Here is a 23,797-nt window from a genome sequence, read left to right as displayed (position 1 = left end):
CTTTTCTATGAGCTTTCCCATGAATGGTAAAAGGGAAATGTGTCTCAGATTGGTCATGTCAGCCCATGCAGTGGCGGTGTTCTTGCGGATGGGTCGCACTTGGGCTCTCTTCCACTCCAGTGGGACACAGCTTGTGTCCAAGGAGAGGTTGACCAAACTTTGTATTTCTGGTACTAATATGCTCCTCACTGAAACCATCACTCTCGGTGGAAGCTGGTCCATAGAACTCCCACTCTTTATAGTTGTAATGAATCCCTCCACTTCAGCCAGGGTGATGTTGGAAAAGTTCGACAGAGTGGGAGCGATGATCTTTTTACTCGCTGGGACAACAGTGGGAAGAGTAACATGTCCAATGGAAGCAATGGAGGCATGAATCTTCTCATAGATGGTTTCAATCTTGTTCGTAAAGAAGCATGAAATATCGTTACAAAGTTGTTGAGATGAAGTGTCAACACTCACATGCTGCCGGCTTCAGGAAGGAGTTCAGTATTTGGGAAAGCATCCTCGGCGCATTTCCTACCGCCTCTAACTGTGAGGTAATATGATATTTACGAGCTGTTCGAATAGCTTTGTGATATTATTTTAATGCCATCTGATACTCCAATTTATCTGACTCTAGATGAGATGTACGCCAGGTTTTCTCTAATTTTCTTGTTCTACGCTTCATAGATCTCAGGTCCTCTGAAAACCACACCTCCTGAGTTTTCGTCGGGCGGGTCTTAAAGGTTTTCATAGGAGCTATGTGCTCAATGGCAATGGTTACTGCCTTTTCATATCTCTCTAGCGCCGCATCAATGTTATTGGTTGTGGCATAATCTTGGATAGAGAAGGCATCCCTAAAAGGTTAATTGGTTATCTTGTGCCATTGTCTCCGTTTCATGGGGATCTGAATAGATCTCTTGGGAGTTGGTCCTATCTCAGGGATATAAAATTCTATAGTAAAATGGTCCGTCCATAGATTTGCAATAGGAGCAGAACACTCAACTCCAAGGAGCCTGGACAAGATGAGGTCCAGAGTATGTCCGGCCCTATGGGTGGGTCCTTTATTACGTAGCAAAAATCCCAATGAAAAGAGATAATTTAGGAAATCCTGGGTCTCTTTTTCCTCCTTTAGCTCTGCGTGTATATTAAAATCACCCAATAATAAAGTCTTTCTCGACATTAACATGGGGGGCCAATAATTCCATCAAAGTGTTGGAAAAATTGTTCATAGGTCCAGGAGGCCGATAGACCAAAGCACCGTTCATAAAACATTTAGGCGAGGTACTGATTTTAAAAACCAACATCTCCATCTCTGCTGAGCAATATTGCTCAAGAGTTGTTAAGTAATAAGTTATAATGTTAACCCCATCAGGAGCAGCTGTCCTGCTGCTCAGCCCTCACCCACTGACATTCACAAACCACTAACATTCCATTCATCCAACATTCCACATAACATGCATCCTAGCTGAGCAGCAGGAAGATATAAGATACAACAGTAACCCTTGTTTTCGGATACACAACTAGATACTTGTCTGGCTTCACAGTGCAATTGACACGCTGCACACATATCAACTTTATTATGATGCTTTGTAGCTAATGACTTTCACGTCAACAGCAAAGCTTGAAGACCCCTTAATTTAAAAAATTTAAATTTAGTTTTTAGTCGTTTGTGGAGATTTAAGATTAGGGTTGAATATTAAGCTGGCTCTTACTTACATGTCTATTCAAAGGCCCACATTCTCTGTATACTTGTATCTTTCTCAATCTGTTGCAACATCACTGCATCTGATATGGACTTGTTCATGTATTTCTGAGCACCACGTTGGGTCACCTGTTCTATTGGTTGTTTTAAGTCATTAGTGTTGCCATCTAACATAATTCATAATAATACGCTAGTTTGGGACTTAACAATACCAACTAGTGTAACCCAAGCCAGTAAATACAGAATTGGCAATTCAGACTTGGGTTAGCATGACACGCCAACGGACATCATTATTTGGAGTTTGTCTTTGACTTAAAAATACCATTTTGGGAGATGAAACACAACGCACTTATGTGGAATTCTTGTAAAGCGCACTGTTACTCTACCCGAGTGTCCTGGCGCTGTAGACCGCTGGGGAACCCGTCCTCCTGGTTTTCCCTGTGAGATGGTCCCTTTCTGGGTATCTCCAGGGTGAAACCAGGCATCCCCGGCGTCTGTGGGGGGCCGTTGTAGAGATGAGGCAAGCTTAATGCCCAGAGTTACCGAGTGTGTTCCCTGGTTAGAATAGGCACTGAGGCGAGAATTATCGAGTCCGTTGACCCCTGGTCCACGACCCTGCCACGTCGGGAATTGAACCCTGGTCCCTGGCCGTTCTCTGCTTACAGGTCTGCTGCCTCTAACAAGTGAGCCACACCTCTTGTCACTTCTTGTTTCTTTACATTTCAGATAGCTTATCATGGCCCCTCTCCATTTATGATTCTCACCTGACCTATACTTATATAGGAAGCCTATACTTACTTGCATAGGGTCCTTTTGGGTAAGATGTACTATTATCTTAATGCTTAGACAAATTATTTTTGGGCTCACTCAGTGTATGTTTACATAGTTCTAATACAGCCTTATTCTAGGATGTTGAACATACGTAAAAACCAATACGGATTCTTAAATAAGTTATCCTGATTTTATCATCACTGGGGTGCCATTGGCGTTTCTGTCTTTTCAGATTGTTTTCACTGGCATTTGTTTCAATTTTACTAGTGCTAACATAACGCAGGCACATATTGTGTTCCATCCTTAAAGGACGACTACTGGATGGTGCATACTTACCTATCTGTCACCACTACTATGACACACTAACAGGTGTGAGCCAATCAATACCATTGTTCAGAAGCTCACAAGGAGATCTGTTCACATGACAATAATAGACGCTTAAAGCTGTAGGTTCTAGTTAAACACAATTGCTCTTTTATTATCGCTCCCCCCATTTTCCGATAGCAACTGTTTCTTCTATTCTCTCTGCGACCAGACCCGTAATTGAGCAAGCTTTGAGTTTTTTACTTCATGACTGGTTAGACAAACAATTCTTTTCTTTTGTATTTGCCACACCTCGCAGAAGTGCCGTTTCCTGAGATCATCACACTGTATACACATTACTGTATATAGTTACATGGAATTTATGACCTGGTATACCTTATTCAAGGTGAGGTGAGTCCTATAGTTTGTCATTATTTTGGAAATTTCTTTTTGTGTCACGGATGGGCGTGTTTCTTCTTACTTTGGTCACTGAAAGTGTTTGTTCACACTCTACAACTTCTAATATTTATTTGCTCCTTTAGTACTTTGTGTCTCATCACTGGTGGCAAGCCTGTCCCTCCTCTATCCGACCAATACGTAGGAGGACTCACGCTTGGTGGTGAATTTTCCATTGTATTTGCTCTAACTATTCATGCTTGTTATTTTCCCACTTAAGGACTTGTATCAAAACCGGGTTCTAAAGGTTTAGCATATTCTGATAAGATACTCACCCAATATGCTTGTCTCTGTTTTCTCTAGACATATCTATTATTTGGACTTTGTTTTATAACTTCACAGCCTAGAAAAAGCCTCTGTGTGACGAAACACGTTTCGGCTGCTGTCAAGTTTTGAAGAGTAATATGGAAATGTGCTGAAGTTCGCAAAAACCTTCGATTTCTTGAATAAAAGTTTTGTCCAAAGGGGGAGTGGTTTTGATTGCAGCGGTAGTGGCTGCCTAAATCAGTCACTCTGCACACAGGTGAACTCTCAACGCCGCAATTGGGAGATATAATGCAAGACAGTGACGACACAGCCAGTTTTCCACCCTACTGGGACCTGTAGAACTCGTTAGGACTGAAATATCCTGGTTTGACAGCCTCCAACACACCGAATTCGCTATCGTGTGGGCCGCTGTTTGGTTGCTGAATGGGAGAGCCAAAATGGCGGTGGCACCCACGACAGACCTGAACACCGAGTAAGTTGCTGCCTCGGCGTGTTCCGCGCGCACATGCCATTCCTTGCTGTCACCCTTCGCAGTCTTCACCCTAAGAAGGAGTGTGCTATGTTATCAGGAGTACCGGCAGATTGTGAGCAAGAATTCCCCCACCGGGTAGCCTGACTCTGCAATGGTGATTATGGCGGCACTCGCAGTTCAAACCAGGGCCTAAGGAGAGTGCTTTCTTTTCTATCAGACTCTGTGCACGCCTACAACAACCCCTGATAACCCTTTATAACCAGGCGCTCCAACATCTGACAGCAAGACTACCAGAAGGCAAGATTTATACATCGTGGTGCCTGACTCAGTAATGGCGGCACTGGCGACAATGGTGACACCTACATTCCAGATCGGAGCTCAGTAATGGCGGCATTAGCGGCAATGGTGACACCTGCATTTCGGACCGGAGCCCAAAGCCCAGATCCTATGTGCACCTGCAGCGCTCGGCGACCTGCTCACTATGGAGTCCAGTTCTTCGTCTGCCTCGCTGATCGAGGGAAAGAGTGAATGAGAGTGCAATTGTGCCAGCCTGCAACTGCCAGCAACTGCACCAAGCGATTCATTATCCACCTGCTGCATCACGTACTAGCGACCCAGCACTCCAGCAATGAAGTGGTGAGTGTCTAGAACCTTTCTACGACACACTTGTGCTGCGGCAGCCCTCCGGCCTTACGGTAGACCTGAGGTAGCCCTATCTTCCGATCCTACACCTCCACCAATACATGGTACCTGGCTGTGGGTTGTATGCTGATCTTGCCACATAGTGACTGTGATTCTTTCCTTCACCAAACCACTATCATTCCACTAACATCTGTGTAACTCCTGTGTTCCACCTGTGCCTGCTTCCACTGTAACTTCTTTGAATCGTGGGAAGTTGTTCTCCGGTAGCTACTCTGTCAGTGCTGGCAATTCAAACGTCACTCAGTGTAACACAGACTCACAATCAGCACCGAACCAGAGCAACCCACTAGCAACCGTCGCTCACCGCCCCAGCGCTGCAGTGCATCCCTGCATTGTACTCTTGCATTGTAATTTTGCCCCTTTACAGCGAACGCGCGCACTGGGGTGCAACATTCCTGCACTGGCCACACTAACAGAGTTCTTACTTGGTCCCTGACAAGAGAGAGGCTGAATCTACCAGTAATCTACCAGTAAGAGAGAGCAAGGAAGAGTTTGTATCTACCAGTTTTCTACCTCAACCACTTCAACCCTGCCTGATGATGGCGGATAGGGAAAGCAGAACCAACAATAAGAAAGGACGACCGGAACCAGCGATATCGGAATCTCCAATTAAGACCAAATCGGATCTGACCAGCACAATGGACATGATTTTAAAAAAAATAGCAGAGGTCAATGATTTGGCGAAATCAACGAAAAATAACACTGACTCCATGCAGTTGGAACTAACACCTCCAGAGCGCCACAAATGAAGTCAAGACACAAAATGCAGAATTGGAGGATCGTAACTGGAGAGAAAATGTACGTATCTTTGGCATTCCGGAAGAATCATAGAAAGATGCAGACTCCTGTGTGGCCTTTCTTGAGACTTGGATACCGATGATCACGGGGGTTAAATACCATGACGGCCTGGAACTTGACAGGGCGCACAGAATACCAATGTTCAACGCTCCAGGGAGGAAAGGTCCCAGACCCAAGATATGTAAGCCGCTCCGCTACCAGCACGCAGAGGCCATCGTACAATTTGCCAGAAAAAATCATCACGTCTCCTGGGAAGGCAAAGCATAATATTCATGCAAGACTACTCCAAGGAGACTGTCGATGCGAGGTAAGCATTCCTTCAACTGAGAGACAAACTGAAGGCGAAGAACATTCAATTCTCTTTTGCAGGGCCATCGAAATTTAGGATCATCGAAAATGGCAAAACACATCTCTTTACTAACCCCCAAGACCTTATACGCCATCTGGAAGACTCTCCTTCACAGGATATGGACCTGTTTAGAGGCTCATCCAACAAGCGGAAAACCGATATCCATTACGCTGCTATTCCTTGAACTGCCTGATCTGTGTGACCCACTGGTATTTCTGTCTTCTCGCTACCTTTTTGCTAGAATGATTTAATATGTTATTCCATGTTAATGCGTTGGCATCCACATCACTAGGCTCCCACTAATGCTGTATAAGATGTTGTATCACAGTCTCATATCTCTCACCTGTATCACATGTCCTGCTCCCCCTTGCGGGGTGTTCTGATCTCACTGCATGGGTTACGTCACAATATGAGGTGTTGCCTAACAACCCTCCGGTCACTATTGGTCGATCCACTTGATATTCCTACTCGGTAGTCCCGGCGGTTCTCTGATGGCTTTGCGGCCCTATCCGCTTTATAGCTCATGCAGACTCAGTCGCTTCTCAACAACCCTAGAAGTTGGCAGCTGATGGTTCTTCTGTTTAAGCTGTCTACATGCCCTAATGGACCACTACATGATGCACATCACTGGAAACCTCTGGGCCCTTTAGTTCATAAAATTTACCATGGTTCACTATGTTCATACGAGTTCCGAGTTTACATTAATTGGTATTAGTGACTCATGTGCTTATAAGTTTCACTCTTTTAGAGTATTCTCAAGGCTTAATTGTTCCAGTTTCACCGCTCTCCTTTTACACTTATGGTGTGGCGTAGTTCTCTTACACACATTTCTCCTGATGAGACACTGTTCCATTATGTCTCTCTGTGTTGCCTTTAGACAGTACTGCCGTCGCAGTTCTTGTCTTCAAGTTTTTCTGGGAGGGGGAGAGGGGTTGGGAGGGGTGGTGGGAAGGGGAGAGAAGGAGTGGGGGTAGGATGAGAGGGGGATGCAGGGTTTGGGGGTAAATGTAACTTTGGCTGTTTCCTTTTTGTTCCTATTTCATTTTTGGCTATTTGTTGATCTAAGCTCAAATGTAGTATCTCGTATGCCTTATACAGCATGCAGGCTCGCAGGTTCCCACTCTATCCTACCCCCGAAGCGTTGGCGCTTTAACGAAGAAATACTCTCGGATCCAGAGAACAAACGGCAGATTGAGAACGCCATTCAGGAATAAATCACATTAAATGATCTCCCTGATACAAACACGTCCACCCTATGGGATGCGCTCAAAGCTATGATTAAGGGTGTCATTATAGGTATCGGAGCACAGAACAACAAAAAATTGAATCTGGAACTTGACCCGCTAGAGAAAGAGATCAAATCACTAGAAATTTCCAATTCTGCTAATGTAGACAACAAGTCTACTCTGGACCAACTTGTTAAAAAGAAATATGAATACAATACATTTGTGGGCAAACGGGCCGGAGTGTGGATAAATAAATTCAAAGCACTCAATCTATTTGAGAGGAATAGAGTAGAGAAACTGCTAGCGTCCTACCTCAAACATCAGCAGAAGCAATTTACTATAGCATCGACTAGAGATCCCACTAATGCCACCCATACCAAGCAAAACAAAATACTAGACACCTTCCAAGCCTTCTACGAAGGCCTCTACAAAAACAAGTTGACATTAGACACGGAGGCATGCTCTGAATACCTAGACTCACTGAATCTCCTTAAACTTTCAGGGAAAGACAGCTCTACATTAGGGTCCCCCATCACCGACCAAGAACTCTCCTCCTCTATCAAATCCCTCAAAAGCAATAAAGCCCCAGGCCCAGATGGCTTCTCAGCCAGCTTCTACAAGGAGTTTGATTAATTTCTTAGCCCTACCCGAAAGAAGGAAAAGACCCCCTCTTAACATAGAATTATCGACCAATCTTGCTTATCAACCTTGATTGCAAGATCTATGCAAAAATCCTAGCCAACAGACTCCATGCAATCCTCCCAAAACTGATTATTAGCTCTCAAGTGGGGTTTCTCAAATACTGCATCTCCAACGACAACACCAGATTTCTATGCCACGTTCTGGAGAAAGCTAAAATAACGGCCACCCCCTCTGTTGCCATCACCCTGGACGCGGAAAAAGCGTTCAACAGGGTGTCTTGGTCCTTCTTGAAACAGTGCATGCTATCTTTCAACCTGGGGAAGACTTATACTGACATGGTAATGGCCCTCTACTCCACTCCGTCCGGATTGCCATAAATGGCACCCTGTCGGGCCCATTTCGCTTGGAACAGGGCACTAGGCAGGGCTGCCCTCACTCGCCCGCACTGTTTCTCTTGGCCCTTGAACCTCTCATCACAGATATAAAGCGTAACGATGAAATTATGGGTGTTGACTTCGGAGGTACACAGGGGAAACTTTCAGCATATGCGGACGATATCCTCGTGGTTACAGGGAATCCAGATACTTCCATTGAGGCCCTCATGATCACCATAGAGAGGTACTCCGCCCACTCCGGGTACAAACTGAATCGCGATAAGTCACAAGTTAAGCCTCTGAACGTTTACGGCACCTGAGACATGCTGACTAACTCTGGCATCTCATGGCAGACTGGTTTTATTAAATACCTCGGGATTTAATTTGGCAGCACCCTACTCGAGATGCTCCAGCGCAATGAAACCATCACCCTAGAAAAAATTAAAACCCACTTGGACGGATGGTCTCCTCGTTTTATAACATGGTGGGGAGGGTCGAGGCCATCAAGATGATGTTCTCTCCTCTAGTGAACTATCTTATTGCGATGCTGCCCCTCACATTATCTCCGGACTTCCACCACAAATTGGACTCTCCAAATTCTTATGGAAGGGGAAAAAAGCAAGAATTAGCATAAAGAAACTTCGCCTGGATAAGTCCTTGGGAGGGGTCAATTTGGTGGACTTCAAGCGGTATCAGACGGCATTCCTTGCCAAACAAGGTTCCTACTGGCTGGCACCATCCGTCGACTATACCCCTGTTTGGCTGGTCATAGAGAAAGCTCTTCTTAGGAACTTCGCTCCAGCGGCCGTCCTAACTGCTAACCTTAACACAGTCACTTGCTCAAAATCCATTTTCCAGAACACAAAAATCATTCTGCTGAAAATTGACAAACTCTTAGGCATAAGTGTAAGGCACTCTAACATGGAATCGCTTTGGCATAACTACACATTCCTTTATAAGGGGAAACCACTACACAACGACTTATGGGTTGAAAACGGTATCTATTTCCCCCACCAGTTGTTTGGTGACTCCTACCCCCTCTCCTTCAAAGATGTCCAATCCAGATACGACCGTGACTCACTAGAATTCTATAATTGTTTTAAAATAAAGTCAGCGATTACTAAAGCAAAGCTCTCTACAAGGCCTCCTCTCCCAAACTACCTCCCTAAACTAAATAGACTCGGCCACCAGGTTTCCTGGCTATATAAATTAATACGCCTGCACCACTCAGCCCTCAATAAACAACTCACACATTTTTGGGAATCACACGCCTCTTTTCCAATATCCGAATTGGATTTGGCCTAAACCTGGGCATCAACCATGAGACACAAAATCAGCCCAGCACTCTCCCAAACGAAGTTTTGGCTGCTCCATAGAGCTTTCTGGATACCTGCGCGTCTTCACTCAAACAAGATCAGGGAGGACGCAGTTTGTTGGAACTGCAAGGATAAAATTGGCGCCCTAGAACACCTTTTGTTCTACTGTGAATACGTGGTACCCTTTTGGGACAAGATCTTTGCTTTTCTTTCCAACATTTTCTCATACTCCCTCCAATAGAGAGCTATCGACCCTGGTATTCGGCTTCCTCAAAGCCAGGTCTCTTACTGACAATGATAGGGCCCTACTAGATCTACTCCTCAATGCAGGGGTCAAGATTATTCTCAGTAACTGGAAGGACAACCGCAAAGCCTCCTTTGCCTGCTGGTTAAATTGGGTCACCAACCTACGTGGGGCTGATAATATATCACTTCAGAACTCGCCGTGGCGATCTCCTACCAGACGTATGTGGGATACTCTCGACAACTATTTTAGCTCACACAAGCCACCATGAACCACCTACCCTACACTCACAAACCCGCCCTACAATACACATTCACTACGTCTTTGCTTGATCTCTCCATGCTGATCCTCTGGTCACCTGTCTTGCCAATGTCAGCGGCTGTTACCTTCTGTGGGTCAATGCTCTAATACTACATATGCTACTTGTACAATCTACGATATGTCATTTTTTGTTTCTTAATGTCAGCTACTGCCCATTCAAATTCTATTTTTACATTAATTGTTTGTTTTGTATGTCTCTTTCCTATGTTCTTATGGTTTCATATTGTCTGTATTGCTTTTTTTTTGGAAACGACCAATAAAAACTTTTGAACAGGAAAAGTTTTGTTCAACACAAAGTCCCATCTGTTTGGATATTATGATACATGTTTTGGACTAATGATTGAGTAATATGGTTTCAGTATGGGATAGTTGACTCACACATTGGAATTCCTTGTCCAATGTGAACATACACCATTGGAAGTATGGTGTCAGATACCCCAAAAAGCACCATCCTGTTTTATTGTTCTCTACTTTACGGTACCCACATTAAATATTTTCTCTAACGAGGGGCGATTGTCAAACCACTACTACCTCTTGCCTTCACCAAACTGTCACTCAAGCCCTAGTCACCAGCTGTCTGGTAACGCTCTTACATTTTACATGGGCGAGACAAAAGATGTACGTCAGACCAACTGTTTGTGTCTTTTAGCCATCCTGGTGCATGCAACCCATTGTCCAAACAGGACGTAATACGGCTGTCGGTCTGTATCACTTTCTGCAATAACTAGGCGAATGCTCCTGGGCGGATAGCGAGCTCATTCCACCAGAGGCATGGTGACATCTGTTGTACTTTATGCTGCAGTACCTGTACAACACGTTTACCAAGGAGCCATATATAAAAGCAGGCACACGTTTACCACACACTAATGCCTGGATGTGAATGGAGCAGCTGATTCAGCAGTGGGGCAGGCAGTTTATTCAAATGTTATGTACTGCTTGCTGTTCTAATTCAAGTTTGTGAATATATGCTTGCTGTATTTGCCACTTAACCAGTCTTCTGCTGCACAAACTGCAGATTGTTACAACGAATGGTTAACTAGTTACCTTTCTGATGCTAATTGCCATACAGTGTCAAAATAGTACTTATGCAGTGAAACCTATGCCTAGACAATGTTAATAAGAGCAAAAATTACATAATAATAAAGCGATACTATCGAAAGACATATCACATTACGCTGCATAATTTGTCCTTTTTTGTGTATAGTTGTCAACACTGCACATACTTTTTCCTCACCTGTTTGATGACAGTGTCCCTGCCTGTAGCGGCATTTCTCCAGTGTTGGGATCTTTAATATATTCACATGTAACTTTCCTTCCCACCCAATCATAGGCTCACTTTTATTGTATGTGCGCATCACACTTGTGCTTTGAGCAGTCGGCCCTCCAGGTGGCGTAGGAGAGCTCAGCACTACCTCCTAATGGGCGGAAGTGTGGGTTGTTTCAAATGAGGTCGATCTGCTACTAAACACTGTTGTTGAAATCTCTGGCCATTTTAATTCTGTTTGCTGCTACAATAAGGTTATTGCGATTCCTAGCCTGACCGAATGATTCAAGCATGTGGATAAATGAAAGATCCAATGCGTGAGAACTTGAACTACAAGTAAGTAATTACATTTTATCTGAAACAAAAGTTTAGATTCAAAACTTGACTATTTGAATGACTAACTCCCTCTATATTCTATAGCGTCAAAGCATACTTAGCTCCTATATATAGCTGTAAACTTGCATCACTGTACTCCGGATAAATGCCCACCCCCCATTCAATATCCTAAAGGGGTGATGTCCAATTAGTGGCTATTTTTATAATACATTATTGCAACTCTGAGAATTCTGAATAAGCTCTTCCTCAAAAAATTGCAATTGCATTCCTTTGAGAGCTAATATGCCCCTGCCTGGTTTGGCGGACTGCATTGGCAAAGATGAACTGCGGTCATCCAAAGCATGTCAGCCGATAAGATCATTATGCTTAGGCACATTCACCCAGAGGGTACCTGGGAAATCGGAGTAAGTATAAATTGGCGAATGTGTCCATAGACCATGATAGACCAACAGCCATATTGAGAAAATGCTGACCTTGACATTCCAAAGAAGAGAGGTCTAGTGTGTCTCTTCTCTTTTTTAAACGTTCTGTTGTCCTACAGAGAGGCAGAGTTCTCTATCTCTCTGCTTTTTTAAATGCTCAAGCAAAAGCCTTCTGACTTCCCATCACTGAGACACTTGCCAAGCCTGCCTACCAGTGTTCCACCTGCCTCTAAACCAAAACCTACTCTATTCTTCCCTGTTTTGGCATTTGGCTCAGCGCAGTGTGGTGCAAGAAAGGCACCAGCCGGCAGGAGAAAGGACTATGGGGCACAATGGCCTGCAGTCTCATTTCTGCCAGGGGTTCTGAACAGGGAACAGTAAGCCCCTGAGCAGGAAGGAAAGAGGGGCCAGGATCTGGAAACAGTAGCAGGATATCAGGGTATTTGATCTCTGGGCTCCAGAATCAAGTGAAAATAAACAGAATCAGGCTGCATGGCTTGGGGAACATTGCAGTGGATCCAGTGATGCTAATATATTGGAATTTCTTACTTTACTGTAAGGAATCACAAGTGATCAAGTCGAGAGTTTTTGTTGGGTTTCTTTGCTCTTGTATGTGGACACATCTGCCTAAAAAGTGCCCCACTTCGTTGTCGGGGCTGGTGGAAAAAGTTCTATCATGCCTTGTTTGGTTTTTATTTGATTCTTGTGATGGTTCATTTTTTATTTACATTGCTATTGTAAACTTGCAAACTAGTTTTAGATGGTGGTATTTTTACTGTTCATTACATTTACACTTTTAATGTGTGTTGCATATGTTTACTATAAAGAAGTTAATAAATCAAATGCCGTATTTGGGTACATGCATACACTTTATAAGAAATAAAAAGCAAGCAATAAATAGCAAGCAAAGTTTGTGTCTTATGTGATTAATGCCATGTTTACCTTTTCTTTTACTATTTTTGATGGCTAGAACTTGCACATCTGCTCAGCCAACCTATTAAATGTAAAAATGTAAATGCAATTTGATACTTGTATAGCTCACTACTCGCCCGCAAGGGTCTCAAGGCGCTTGTACGAATACCGCTAACACAATTTCTGCAGAAACAATTCTCATGCATGCCAAAAATTACAGAAAATTGTGTAATTCCAAATGTGGAGAAATTTTGAAAAATTCTCAGAACTGAAAATGTAGCAGTATGTGAATTTCAGAACCATCATTAAAATGTTGCTACCATGTAAAACTGAGATGTTACGGTGCACCACGAAGAGCTAACTGCACATTAAATTGTATTCGTTACTGGCACTGTTGTCCTTGGTTTACTGGTGTGCCATGTGTTAACATTTCTTTGGTGTCTGCATTAAATAGAAGTAGTTAGGTAATCTGTTATAAGTCATGGTACGCTTAAGAAGTTGAGTTGAAAATGTGTTGTCTGAATTTTTATATTTTGCAAAACTAAATAATTTTTCAATTCATCTGTAGATTGGCAGCAATTGCACTCTTATATTTGGAGCAAGAGGATGCCTTCTGGTGTCTGGTCACAATAGTGGAGGTTTTTATGCCACGTGATTATTACACAAAGACTCTGCTGGGATCACAGGTATGATTTTTAACAACATTAGCAAGTCTTGGCTATCTTGTACCTTGTGATTACTACAGTTTATGCAGCATTGCCTCTATAATTTTATGTTGAGCGTCACTTGTGGTGAATGCAGAGCACATTATCACAGTTTTTATGATTCAAATGGACATTATGGGCCCGGGGCATCAGATTTCCGAACTGGTGCAGCCTTTCAAAAGTTGACGCAATGTTTTAGTGCTACATAATCGTATGATTTAACAGGGATTTAGCCAATGCATAATCCTTTGAATTATCCATACACTAGTATGAAATTCAACACTGAAGTCCAACAATTACCTATTAGAAATCAGGTTTGCAGGAAGCTTTGCAAAGTACATATTTTCCCCCTTTGCACTAAGTTTACCTGTGCTCACACACAATTTCTCTCTGCATAGACCACTTGATGTGATTTGCATTCTAATAAAACCCAGTGGAGCTGGCAAATGTTTTCCGGGGTTTTCTTTCCACGTTTATCTTACATGGAGATTTCCTATGACCTATGTAAGTAGCATTGCACAGGAGATCGCCAACTGTTTCACAGAAGCATTTTGTTAACATTACGTAAGTTTATCTTTCAGAGGTAACAAGTTGGAACATTTTGTAAAGTTATCAGTGTACTATTGCCGCCGAGCCATTTGTTTGGATTTATCATAGTTCATTTTGCCAAATACACTTGCCATTCTTAAAATTGCTTTTTGCTGTAGGAAGCGTGGTTTAGTAGTGTAAGAATTTGCCGTCTGGCCTTAGGAATCCCACTGGCCTATGATCTAAAGAAAAACACATTTTAGTTGTGCAGTGTAGCACAGTGATTTAAAAGGCATACGTTTTAACTAGAAATAACATGCACAGTTGTAGGTGAATTAATTAACTTGGATTGAGATTTAAGATAAGATTGCTAATTGTTCAGAGCTTTTTAAAAACTATATCCATAATATGTAATTAGTACTGTCTTTGAATACATGTGATTTTTAAATTAATTCACCACATGGAGAGACAGTACCATTATTTCTAATATATAAGGGATAAAGTGCTCCCATCATACATTATAAGGATATGTGTAGGACCGAGTAGTTCCGAAACCATACCGAGTAAACAGCCGAAGGCAGAGTTCCTTTATCAGGTTATGGAACTCTGAGGTGACTTCCAATATCCTTATCATGTACACCAGGGGGTGCTTTAACCCATATAATACATGGTCTCACCACTAAATTCCCACAAACCACTTAAAACCTTAGTGCGTAACTCTTTCATATGAAAGAGCGAGCTTGTTTGCAAACATGCAGAATAAAAATAAAACCTATAGTGCAAAATTAGACACATCAAAAACTTGGTAAATATTTGATGTAAACTTATATAAGAAACCGTTCAATATAAGACAGTTTAAAAAAAATGCAGTAACTCAGAACTTGTAGAAACATACAGAAAGATTTGAGCTTTTCTCTATCTCGGGAGTGCAATAAATAAACATGTTCTCCATGCATGTCATTGTAAGCTATTAAAATGGAACAGAAGAAAGAAAAGTAATGTTCCTTTTCCTGCTTTAAAATGCTGCTTTCATTATACATTCGTGACCTGAGCTGCCTTTCATCTCGGCTGCTGGCTCTGTTAGGTGACCTAGTGACATCGGAACTCAACTGTAATAATCTTATAGTAGTCCAGTTCTGACAATTTTTCTTTATAATCGGTGACTTGGTGCATATGAAGTCACCCATTCTAAAGAAATGAGTGGCTTCCGTTTATACAGACATTACAGAGTCCCATGTATTATAGATACTTTGAGTATCAGTGTCCCCTTATTAGAGACAATCGAAAAAGCTATGTGCACAATTCTGTAAGCACAATTATGTTGCTTTTAATAAACATAAGCCAGAAGATTTAAATATTGCAGTAGATGTCCAGATTGATATCCTAGTGTGTTGGGAAGCATATTCACTACTACAAGTCTTTTCCAAACTTTATACAGGGATATGCCTGACTGCCTTGCTTTTAAGATCACGAGGGCCATTTGTCACTGGGTCTATGTGCTCCTCTTACCATTCTAGAATTATATTATCAATCTTATGTTCTCTGTCACTGTCAAACCATTCCCTCTAGACTGGGCCTCAGTCACTTTGGAAATATATAAGCGTTCCAAAAAAGATTGCACATTATAAAAATGTGTCAACTTAACGCATCTCTTTGCAAAACGTCCAATTCCTTCTTACTGGAAGACTAAATTTTCACCTTCAGTACCAGCGTGGGCACTACATCTCTCAAAATGGGCTGTAGCAGAGAGCTCACCATTGCATAGAGAGAGAGCTAGAGGCCTCCGCAAATGCCCCCTGGCTACATAGTGGGATAATCTCCTAGAAGACTTGCAGGTTCCTCCCCCTATAATGGGGTGAGTCCCAGGTTGTTGGTAATGCCCTAACCCCATCTCATTTCCAGGATGCTATACCCATATTGGTAGCTACTCCCTTTACCTCACTCATACTACTCAATGGTCCCACCTCACTCATACTACTCGATGGTCCCACACCACTCGTCCTTCCATCTCTACTCATCCATTAGATCCCTTCCTTAGGCTGGACTTCCTTGACCCCTTTGTGATCTCACAGGTCCGCACTCCCTAATACCCATTTTCTTCCCTTGTTCTTGGCCCAGTTGCAATTTGCAGTTGAACACAGCCATGCCTTATTTCTGACAGAAACATTTATTGTTGCAATGTTAATTATTGTACATTATGAACTCAACCCTTGAGCTGCATTGGAGTTTCCATAACCGCATTGTATTATGCAATGTTAACCCCCTTACTTTGATGTATATGTACTTCAAAGATTTACTACAAAAACATAATATTGTTACAAAAGACAAGATGAGGGGAATGTGTTCTGAATTATAAGTATAATTCATTCAGAATTATATGATTTATTGTCATTATAATGACTAAATAGTTAGGTGCAGGTCTGTATTTTGTTAGTTGTATCATGCGTACAATTAGCCCAAAAGAAGCAATAGTGTTGTGCATCCCAAGTTAGCTGGGTAACACAAATCAATAAGGAAAAAGGCTGATATTTTATAATTTACCAAACTAATTTGATGTAAAAAAGTTGTGCCTTTTCAGTAGTTTTTGAACTGAAATAATATATGATTAAATACACATAAAAAAATGTTTGAGTGATGTTGTAGGTTTAGCCTAAAATCGAAACTCTGCCTGTCCTAAGAGTGCAGATGGTCAAGGTAGATGTACTTGGTGGTGACTGAAGCAGAGCTTTGCTTGGTGTGGCAACTATACCTGAAACTCAGATGGGTCATAATGGAGAATAGGAAAGAAAACTTTGCCCAGTGTTTAACGTCAAATTGTGCCCCATACTACAACTGAAATGTAAACTGCCCCTTGTAGCTGATATGTAATCAAGGATAGGAGGATAAATGTACATGGTGATGGGGATACTGTTATTCAACACGTCTTAATAGAAAGCTACAGGGAAGCCCTTCGAGCGTCTAGCTTCACGTAATATAGGCTCGATTACCATGGATTTCTGGGATCTTGTCACAAATTGCCATCGTGCAGCGATCATTGAAACAACTCATTCCCTCAGACCTATAGAAGAATCATTTCATCAGAGCTGGCTACTTAATGAAGTTCATATTTGGATTGTTATACAGTCTTCTTGGTTGTATTGCTCACAAACCCGCTGACCCAAATGGAACCCCGGTCTGCAGTCTTGGAACAAGAGATGCCAACATTATATTCTGCATAGTTGTAACATCAAGGTCACTCGGAACTAATTTCACTGGAGTGAGCTGTTTTTTTGCGCCTGCTGGGTAATGTGACTCAGCAATGCTTGAAGGTTTGTGCTTGTGCTTATCTTGCCACTAATCATGCCAATAACTATTGCCAAAGTAAATAATATGAAGGCATTGTTAGCCTCTTGGGCCTTGTAAGGAAACAAATCATTAGTTGTTTAGCTTGCACAAGTAATGGGTCCACATTTGTTCTCCCCTGTGTACCAAACACCCCATTGTAGAGCTTTACTTTCTCAGGGTAGTGAAGCAGACCAGTCCAAGGCCTACTCAAGGGAGGTGGTGTGGCCTAGCAACAACAATTCCCCAGCATACACTAATAACACTCAGTAAATTATTGTCCAGTCTGTGCTTTTTTTTTTAATAAGGAAAGTACATTTATTACACACAATCTACTCAATACTATTCAGCTATTTACACATATACATAAGGCTGATGAAAAATACCTTTTGATGACATTGTGTAATCCCCTTTGACCACCTAACGGGGCCCAGACCAAGAAAATAACATGTCAGAATATGCAATAATAAAAAATAATCGTATGTAAATGCATTTATTAATGTTAATAAAACATATACCTATTGATCAATAATCAGCGTCAACGTAGTTTCAGAAAATCATTTAATAATTACTGTCAACTTCATTATGTCATTAAAGCATTTACAAAATTAAATATGCATTGCTCATTGGTCTGCGTGCTTTTTATGTACGCGCAACATTGAAAACTCAACTATAGACATAGCCCCAATAGGGCATCCCGTTTTGATCACATATCACCTGTAACCATAAAAGGGGTGTGGCCAAGCCGGCGACCATGATGGCTGCGCAGCACTGAAGCAATCGCCCTAATCGCCGCTGGAAAGGGCCATACCTCACTTCAATCACCATCCTGAGTGTTAACTGGGCTCCCCCACAGTTGGTGACGCATGGCAGTCGCAAATTGGAAACGATATATGATATTAGTGACCAGCACAGTGAAGTAACGGGCAGCCTGGACTACACCTCGGAGGCCCCACAGTGGCAGGGGTCAAGGGTACCCTGAGGTATGGAGGCCGCCAGGACTCGCTGGGTGGCCCGTCTCTACCCTTGACCCAGAAAACATTGCATCTGCCTCTATCCAGTCTGGGCTGTAACTTCTGCTACCTAGGGCTGCAGGACCCATCGAAACCTGTCTGGAACTCCACGGTGGTCCGTAGGTCACCTGGGCTGCTGGAACCGGGCATCTCATCTCCCTGCGGCTGAGGTGGGTGAATGTACACACGACTACCCGTGCCTACCTGTGGAAATGAACTTGCTTCCCTGGGTTGCCTTCATTGCCTAAGCTGGGTGGATAACATACACTTCCTGGCCCGGGGTGGGTGAAGTGCACGACCACCTGGCTCGATCCCATGACCACACAGCACTAGCTGAGTGCCCCACTTTCACATGACCAACTCCTGGAGGGCTGGTAGGGCACAACACATCTCATCGGCATTCTGGCGGCCTCATCACTGAACAGTTCTCCTGGCTGGCAATGTGCCCCCCACCCACCCCTGAGCTGCACCACCTCATCCCAGAGACTGCCTGTATAGAGGCACTGGGACACACCAGGCATACTGGCCCAACACCCAACTAGCCCTTAGCCTCCTGCCCATGTTGAAACACCCTCTTATAAATCACCTCAATAGATTTTCTCCCCCAGCTGCAAGCCTGCTTGCCACTACCAACGTTCTAACACATCCCGGAGTCACTCGGGTACCCGACCTGATTGCTGCGGCAGGGGACGAGCTACCGTAGTAGTGCACTCAGAACAGCACTGCTTCCTGACCCTAGCTCTCCAGACATGGTGCATGCGGATCCTAAACAGCGGAGGCTCAATTTTGACTAACCCAGGCGGACTGACTCTGCGGAGCCTGTGCCCATGGCAGAGCAAGGGGCTGCCAGGGGCTTGAAACCCAAACACCTGACTGGCACAGATGCCATAATGGCAGAACTCAGGGCAGGATTTCGAGTCATCGATGACAGATGCAATACCCTGGCTGGGTCTCTTGACAATATGGGCGAGAGGCTGGACTGGCATGATGCCTGGCTGGACGCCGCAACGGAACAGTTTTCGAGGATAGGGCCTCATGACTACAAAGTGCCTGGAGCAGTTTGAACGATTGCTGAAGTCGGTGGCCATCCGGAACGAAGACCTGGGTGCTTAAGGCAACAACCTGTGCATTCTGGATGTGGCGGAGTCCACTAACACCGGATGTCTAAATCGGTTTGTAGAAAGGTTGCTGGCTGACTGGCTAGGCAGGCAGCAGTTTGCGTCCATCTTTGTTGTAGAGCATGCTCAGCACTCACTGGGCCCACGCCCTGCTCCCTCCCTAGGACTGATAATTGCTAGACTGCTAAATTTTTGGGAACGTGTTGTGGGCTTGAAATTGGCACTATTACAATTATTGTTTGTGTTCTTTGTATTTATGGGCATGTTTGGTTAGGGATTCACTGGGTTAGTTACTGCCTGATGTGTGTGTAGTGGGAGGGGGATGGGTTAATAGGGGCTGAATGAGCTCAGAGTTGTTGTTTCTCTGCTATTGTCAATAGTTGCTCCTACTGTATGCACACATTGACATCCCCACACATCTCCATGATGTCATTGCACTCCCCTAAACTGTATCTGACGGAATTCACGTTCACGACGTGGAATATCAGAGGCCGAAACTACCACCAAGCATGTTTTGCATTATCTCTCATGCCACTCCGCGGAATGCAAATTGCCTTTTACAAGAGACACATTTTCCCCACCGAGAAAACCTATTCTTTAGCATCAACATAGGGCTCGCACCATTATTACTTCTGCTACACCATGTATTCAAGGGGTGTTTGCACTTTAATCCATAAGAATCTACTGTTACACCACACAACTTCATTTTAGATGAGGACAGCAGATATGTCCTACTGACGGGGACATTGGCGGAACATCTACTGCTACTAGCGAACGTGCTTACCCCAATGTTGCTTCCCCGGAGTTTTGCACACCCAGATTTGACAAATCGATTTCAACCATATAATTATGGGGGGTAACCTGCTGATGGACACCTCCCTTGACACTATGGTTGCTCTGGCTGGTAAGCCTAGATCACTCTATATTTTGCATGACATCTGTGACACTTCTGAACCTCAAGATGCCTGGCGACTACTAGGTACTTTAGCACCTACATTTACATACACATTATTCAGCTCTCTACAACACATATTGATTATTGGTTAATCTCCAGGACTAACTGTCCATGGTTGGGCATGGTCCAATACCTGGCTCGCATGCTTTCACTCCCCGGTCCGTGTTACACTACACATCCTCTTTGGAGGTGGCTTGGTGAAGCAATGGAGATGCCCTTTTTCGCTCTGAATTGCACACAGCTGTGATGGACTACTTTCAGCTTAATGAAGACTCAGTGGACACAAAGGCAAGATTGTGGGAGGAATATACTGCATATATTGGAGACGTGTGCATTTCTCAGCACTTGGAGGTGCTACACGATATGCATAGGGGTCTGCCTTTCCTCGAGAGGGACTTCTATGGGACTTCTATGGTCTGGACACATTAGATGCCCAGCGACACGATGGCCAACAGTCGCTTTGGCGAACCACACTACTGGCAGAATATCCAGATCTGACCGAATGCGAGGTGCTATTTCTAGGGAAGTATGCCATGGCCCGCAGTTGGTGAAGGTGAACGCCTAGGACACACACTCCCGACTCTATAAGGAGCCCCCTATAATTCTGAACTACACCAGGCTGAAGGGTCGATAGTGACCTTTAATGAGGAGGGTCTGGCAACTTTCCTCCGATATAACACTCAACTCAACTGTTCCCATGAGGCACAGGGTCAGACTGATATGGCCATGTCTGAACTGGGGTGGTGTGGAGTGCACAAAAACGATGGATTTAGGCCCAGATCTCTGTACTGGGGTGAATGTATGACATTGTTCTGCATTCTGTCCATCAACTGTGGTTTTTGCATTTGTCAACCCGAGTGGGATGGGTATGCTCAGACGTGAGTCCCACTCTCTCCACACCACTGAATTCAAGCAAGCCGGGCTGAAGACGGCTGTAATGCCAGAAACCGGTCCTCGGAAGCTTGTTTCCGGTCCAGGGAAGACATGGCTTGGCAGTTCGGGCTGGACTGTTCCCATGAGGCACAGGGTCAGACTGATTTGCATATGGCCATGTCTGAACTGGGGTGGCTGAGTGAGCTAAAGAAGGGTGATGGATTAAACCCAGATCAGTTGAATGGGGTGAATGTTTGATTGGCTCAAGCGCTCCGTCCATCACCCCCTTTTGTATGGATTTGTGGTTTGATCACATTCTCTGATGCCTCTTCCCAAATTCAGGCTTCTTCCATGATAAGGGTAATGTACCACCTCGTTTTTTAGAGGTGGCCCCCCTTCCTTTTCAAATAAATGTGTTTTCTATCACTCCTGCATTTATTTTCTGTCCCATGGTGTTAGGCCGAGTTCTCCACGCTCCATTTCAAGTAGGCATCCTCCTCTATGGGTCAGACTCATATGACACATGTTCCTTGGATAACACTACTTTCTTCATTGACTTCTCTGATCACCTGTATTCCAGTAACACGCAAATCATATTCACTTTGTGCCACAACTTTACTCTCAAATATCACAACCATCTCACTTCTGTCAAGCTTTGAATGCTGGTACTCAATTCATTGAAAATTGAAATCTTCTTCTTCCAACCTAATCTTCGCACTGCCATAGGCTCCAACAATTGCTTTCTTCATATGCAGTCCTAGCTTACTTCCCCTGCGAAAAAAGAATTGACATCGGCCAAATATCCCTGTGCACAGTCTTGTTATTTACCGCTCATTCAATATTCTTGACTGGCTTGATCTTTATACTCTCCTTATCTGCCATACATTTTTTCGCTAAATATACTTTCTAAGCTGTTAATCCTTTCTTCTTGATTTACCGTCCGAACAATTGTATAATACGTGGTCATTAAACTTTGTTCTGTCTTATTAGTTTATCCAAATTCAACCACATACCTTCATATAGTCACCCAGCCGATTAAATCCTTTTGTGCTTTTGGTTTGCAATGCACAGCATTCCTTGAAGAAATGCTGTTGGTCCTCAAAAAGTACACATACTATAATTGTGAGCTTTCTGCTAATATATGCAGTAGTGAAAATAAAAGGAAAGAATATAGCCACTTTGTCAGTTTCATAGGAAGGGGAGAAGCCGTCGCTTGCTTGGCCACTTCATCGCCGCACTGCTGAGGGACAAAAAATTCCAAACCCCAACATCCTCCACAACGCCATTTGCGCATAAGAGCACTATGCCACCCGCTAAAAGCGGGCCCGTCCATGCCCATCGAGCCCGGAGGAGGCTAAGCTGCACCCTTTCTAACATTTGGATTAACACGAAGGCTAAACAAAGAACATAATAGGGAAAAATAAGAGGCTGACTTTGGCGGGGTAACTATTACAAACTTTGACTCTTTCCTTGTCAGGGGGACAATCACAATTTCGAAAGAGATTGCCCTCACTGAAAGGAGGATTTGTTTAGGGGATGGGGATATTAATGGGGAAAATTCAGTTATTGCAACTTCAGGTCAACGGTCTACATTGCAACCTGTAGTTCTTGAGGATTCTCTCCCCAAGGGACCCGCCCCTCCTCAGCACTTGGTGGACCTAAAGATTCACAACCCGTCAAAACGAAAAGTTTAAGGAAGCTTTATGCTATTCAGACTTCCTCAGATCCCCATAACCAAAATCTATTGTTGCCACCAATCATCAATGTAACCCCACTGCAAGTTCATATCCCACTACAAGTGTATGTGATCAATATGGGGGCGCCATGGGCAACAGAAGGGTAGGATCCATCAAGACAACTGCTCATTATAAAACGCAGGCTCAAAAGATTGGCTCCAGCAATGGGGAGCGGCAGAAGTGCCGACACTGTCTGCATGGTGTAGAAATATGGACCTAACGATGATTACTGAACGTACGGTATACGCAACCAGAAAGTGTCCGCGGAAATGGAATAAGATATGGGCGGCGTGGAATGCTTTCAGAGGGAACATTTGTGAATCATTGTCAGACTCAGATGGAGATAGCTCCGATGATGAGATAGAAGGGGAATAACGGGAGAGACGGAAAGGATAAGATAAGGACCTGATAAAGCAATAAGTGATATACTGATTTAACAAAAGCGTGAAAATGTAAGAAATGTGATCTAAAGTGAGTAAGGAATGTAATTGAACAATGTCTGTATTACCAATTTTTTGATGTTGTAATAAAAACAGTTTAAAAAAAAAAAAGATTGGCTCCAAATTAATAGAAAACGTTTCTAACAAAGTGAACCAAGGCTTAGCGTCTTCATTTAGCCTAGATGACAGGCCTATGTTAAGACAATGCTCTGCTAGGGAAGAAGACACTATACCAACTCAGAGAGGAGGT

General features: G+C 43.5%; 1 protein-coding gene across 1 annotated transcript in view; it reads left to right on the top strand.

Annotated features, from left to right (window-relative positions):
- TBC1D2B (TBC1 domain family member 2B) overlaps window positions 1-23,797 on the top strand; it is a 259,910-nt gene that overhangs the window by 177,638 nt on the left and 58,475 nt on the right. The window contains exon 10 of the mRNA XM_086959405.1: window positions 13,428-13,545. Within this exon, the coding sequence (XP_086815531.1) occupies window positions 13,428-13,545 (118 nt within the window). The remainder of the gene's footprint in view (window positions 1-13,427; window positions 13,546-23,797) is intronic.

This window comes from Lissotriton vulgaris, chromosome 2_2, assembly GCF_964263255.1.
Source record: "Lissotriton vulgaris chromosome 2_2, aLisVul1.2, whole genome shotgun sequence".
Classification (NCBI taxonomy): domain Eukaryota; kingdom Metazoa; phylum Chordata; class Amphibia; order Caudata; family Salamandridae; genus Lissotriton; species Lissotriton vulgaris.
This window is presented reverse-complemented; position numbering and strand designations above follow the sequence as displayed.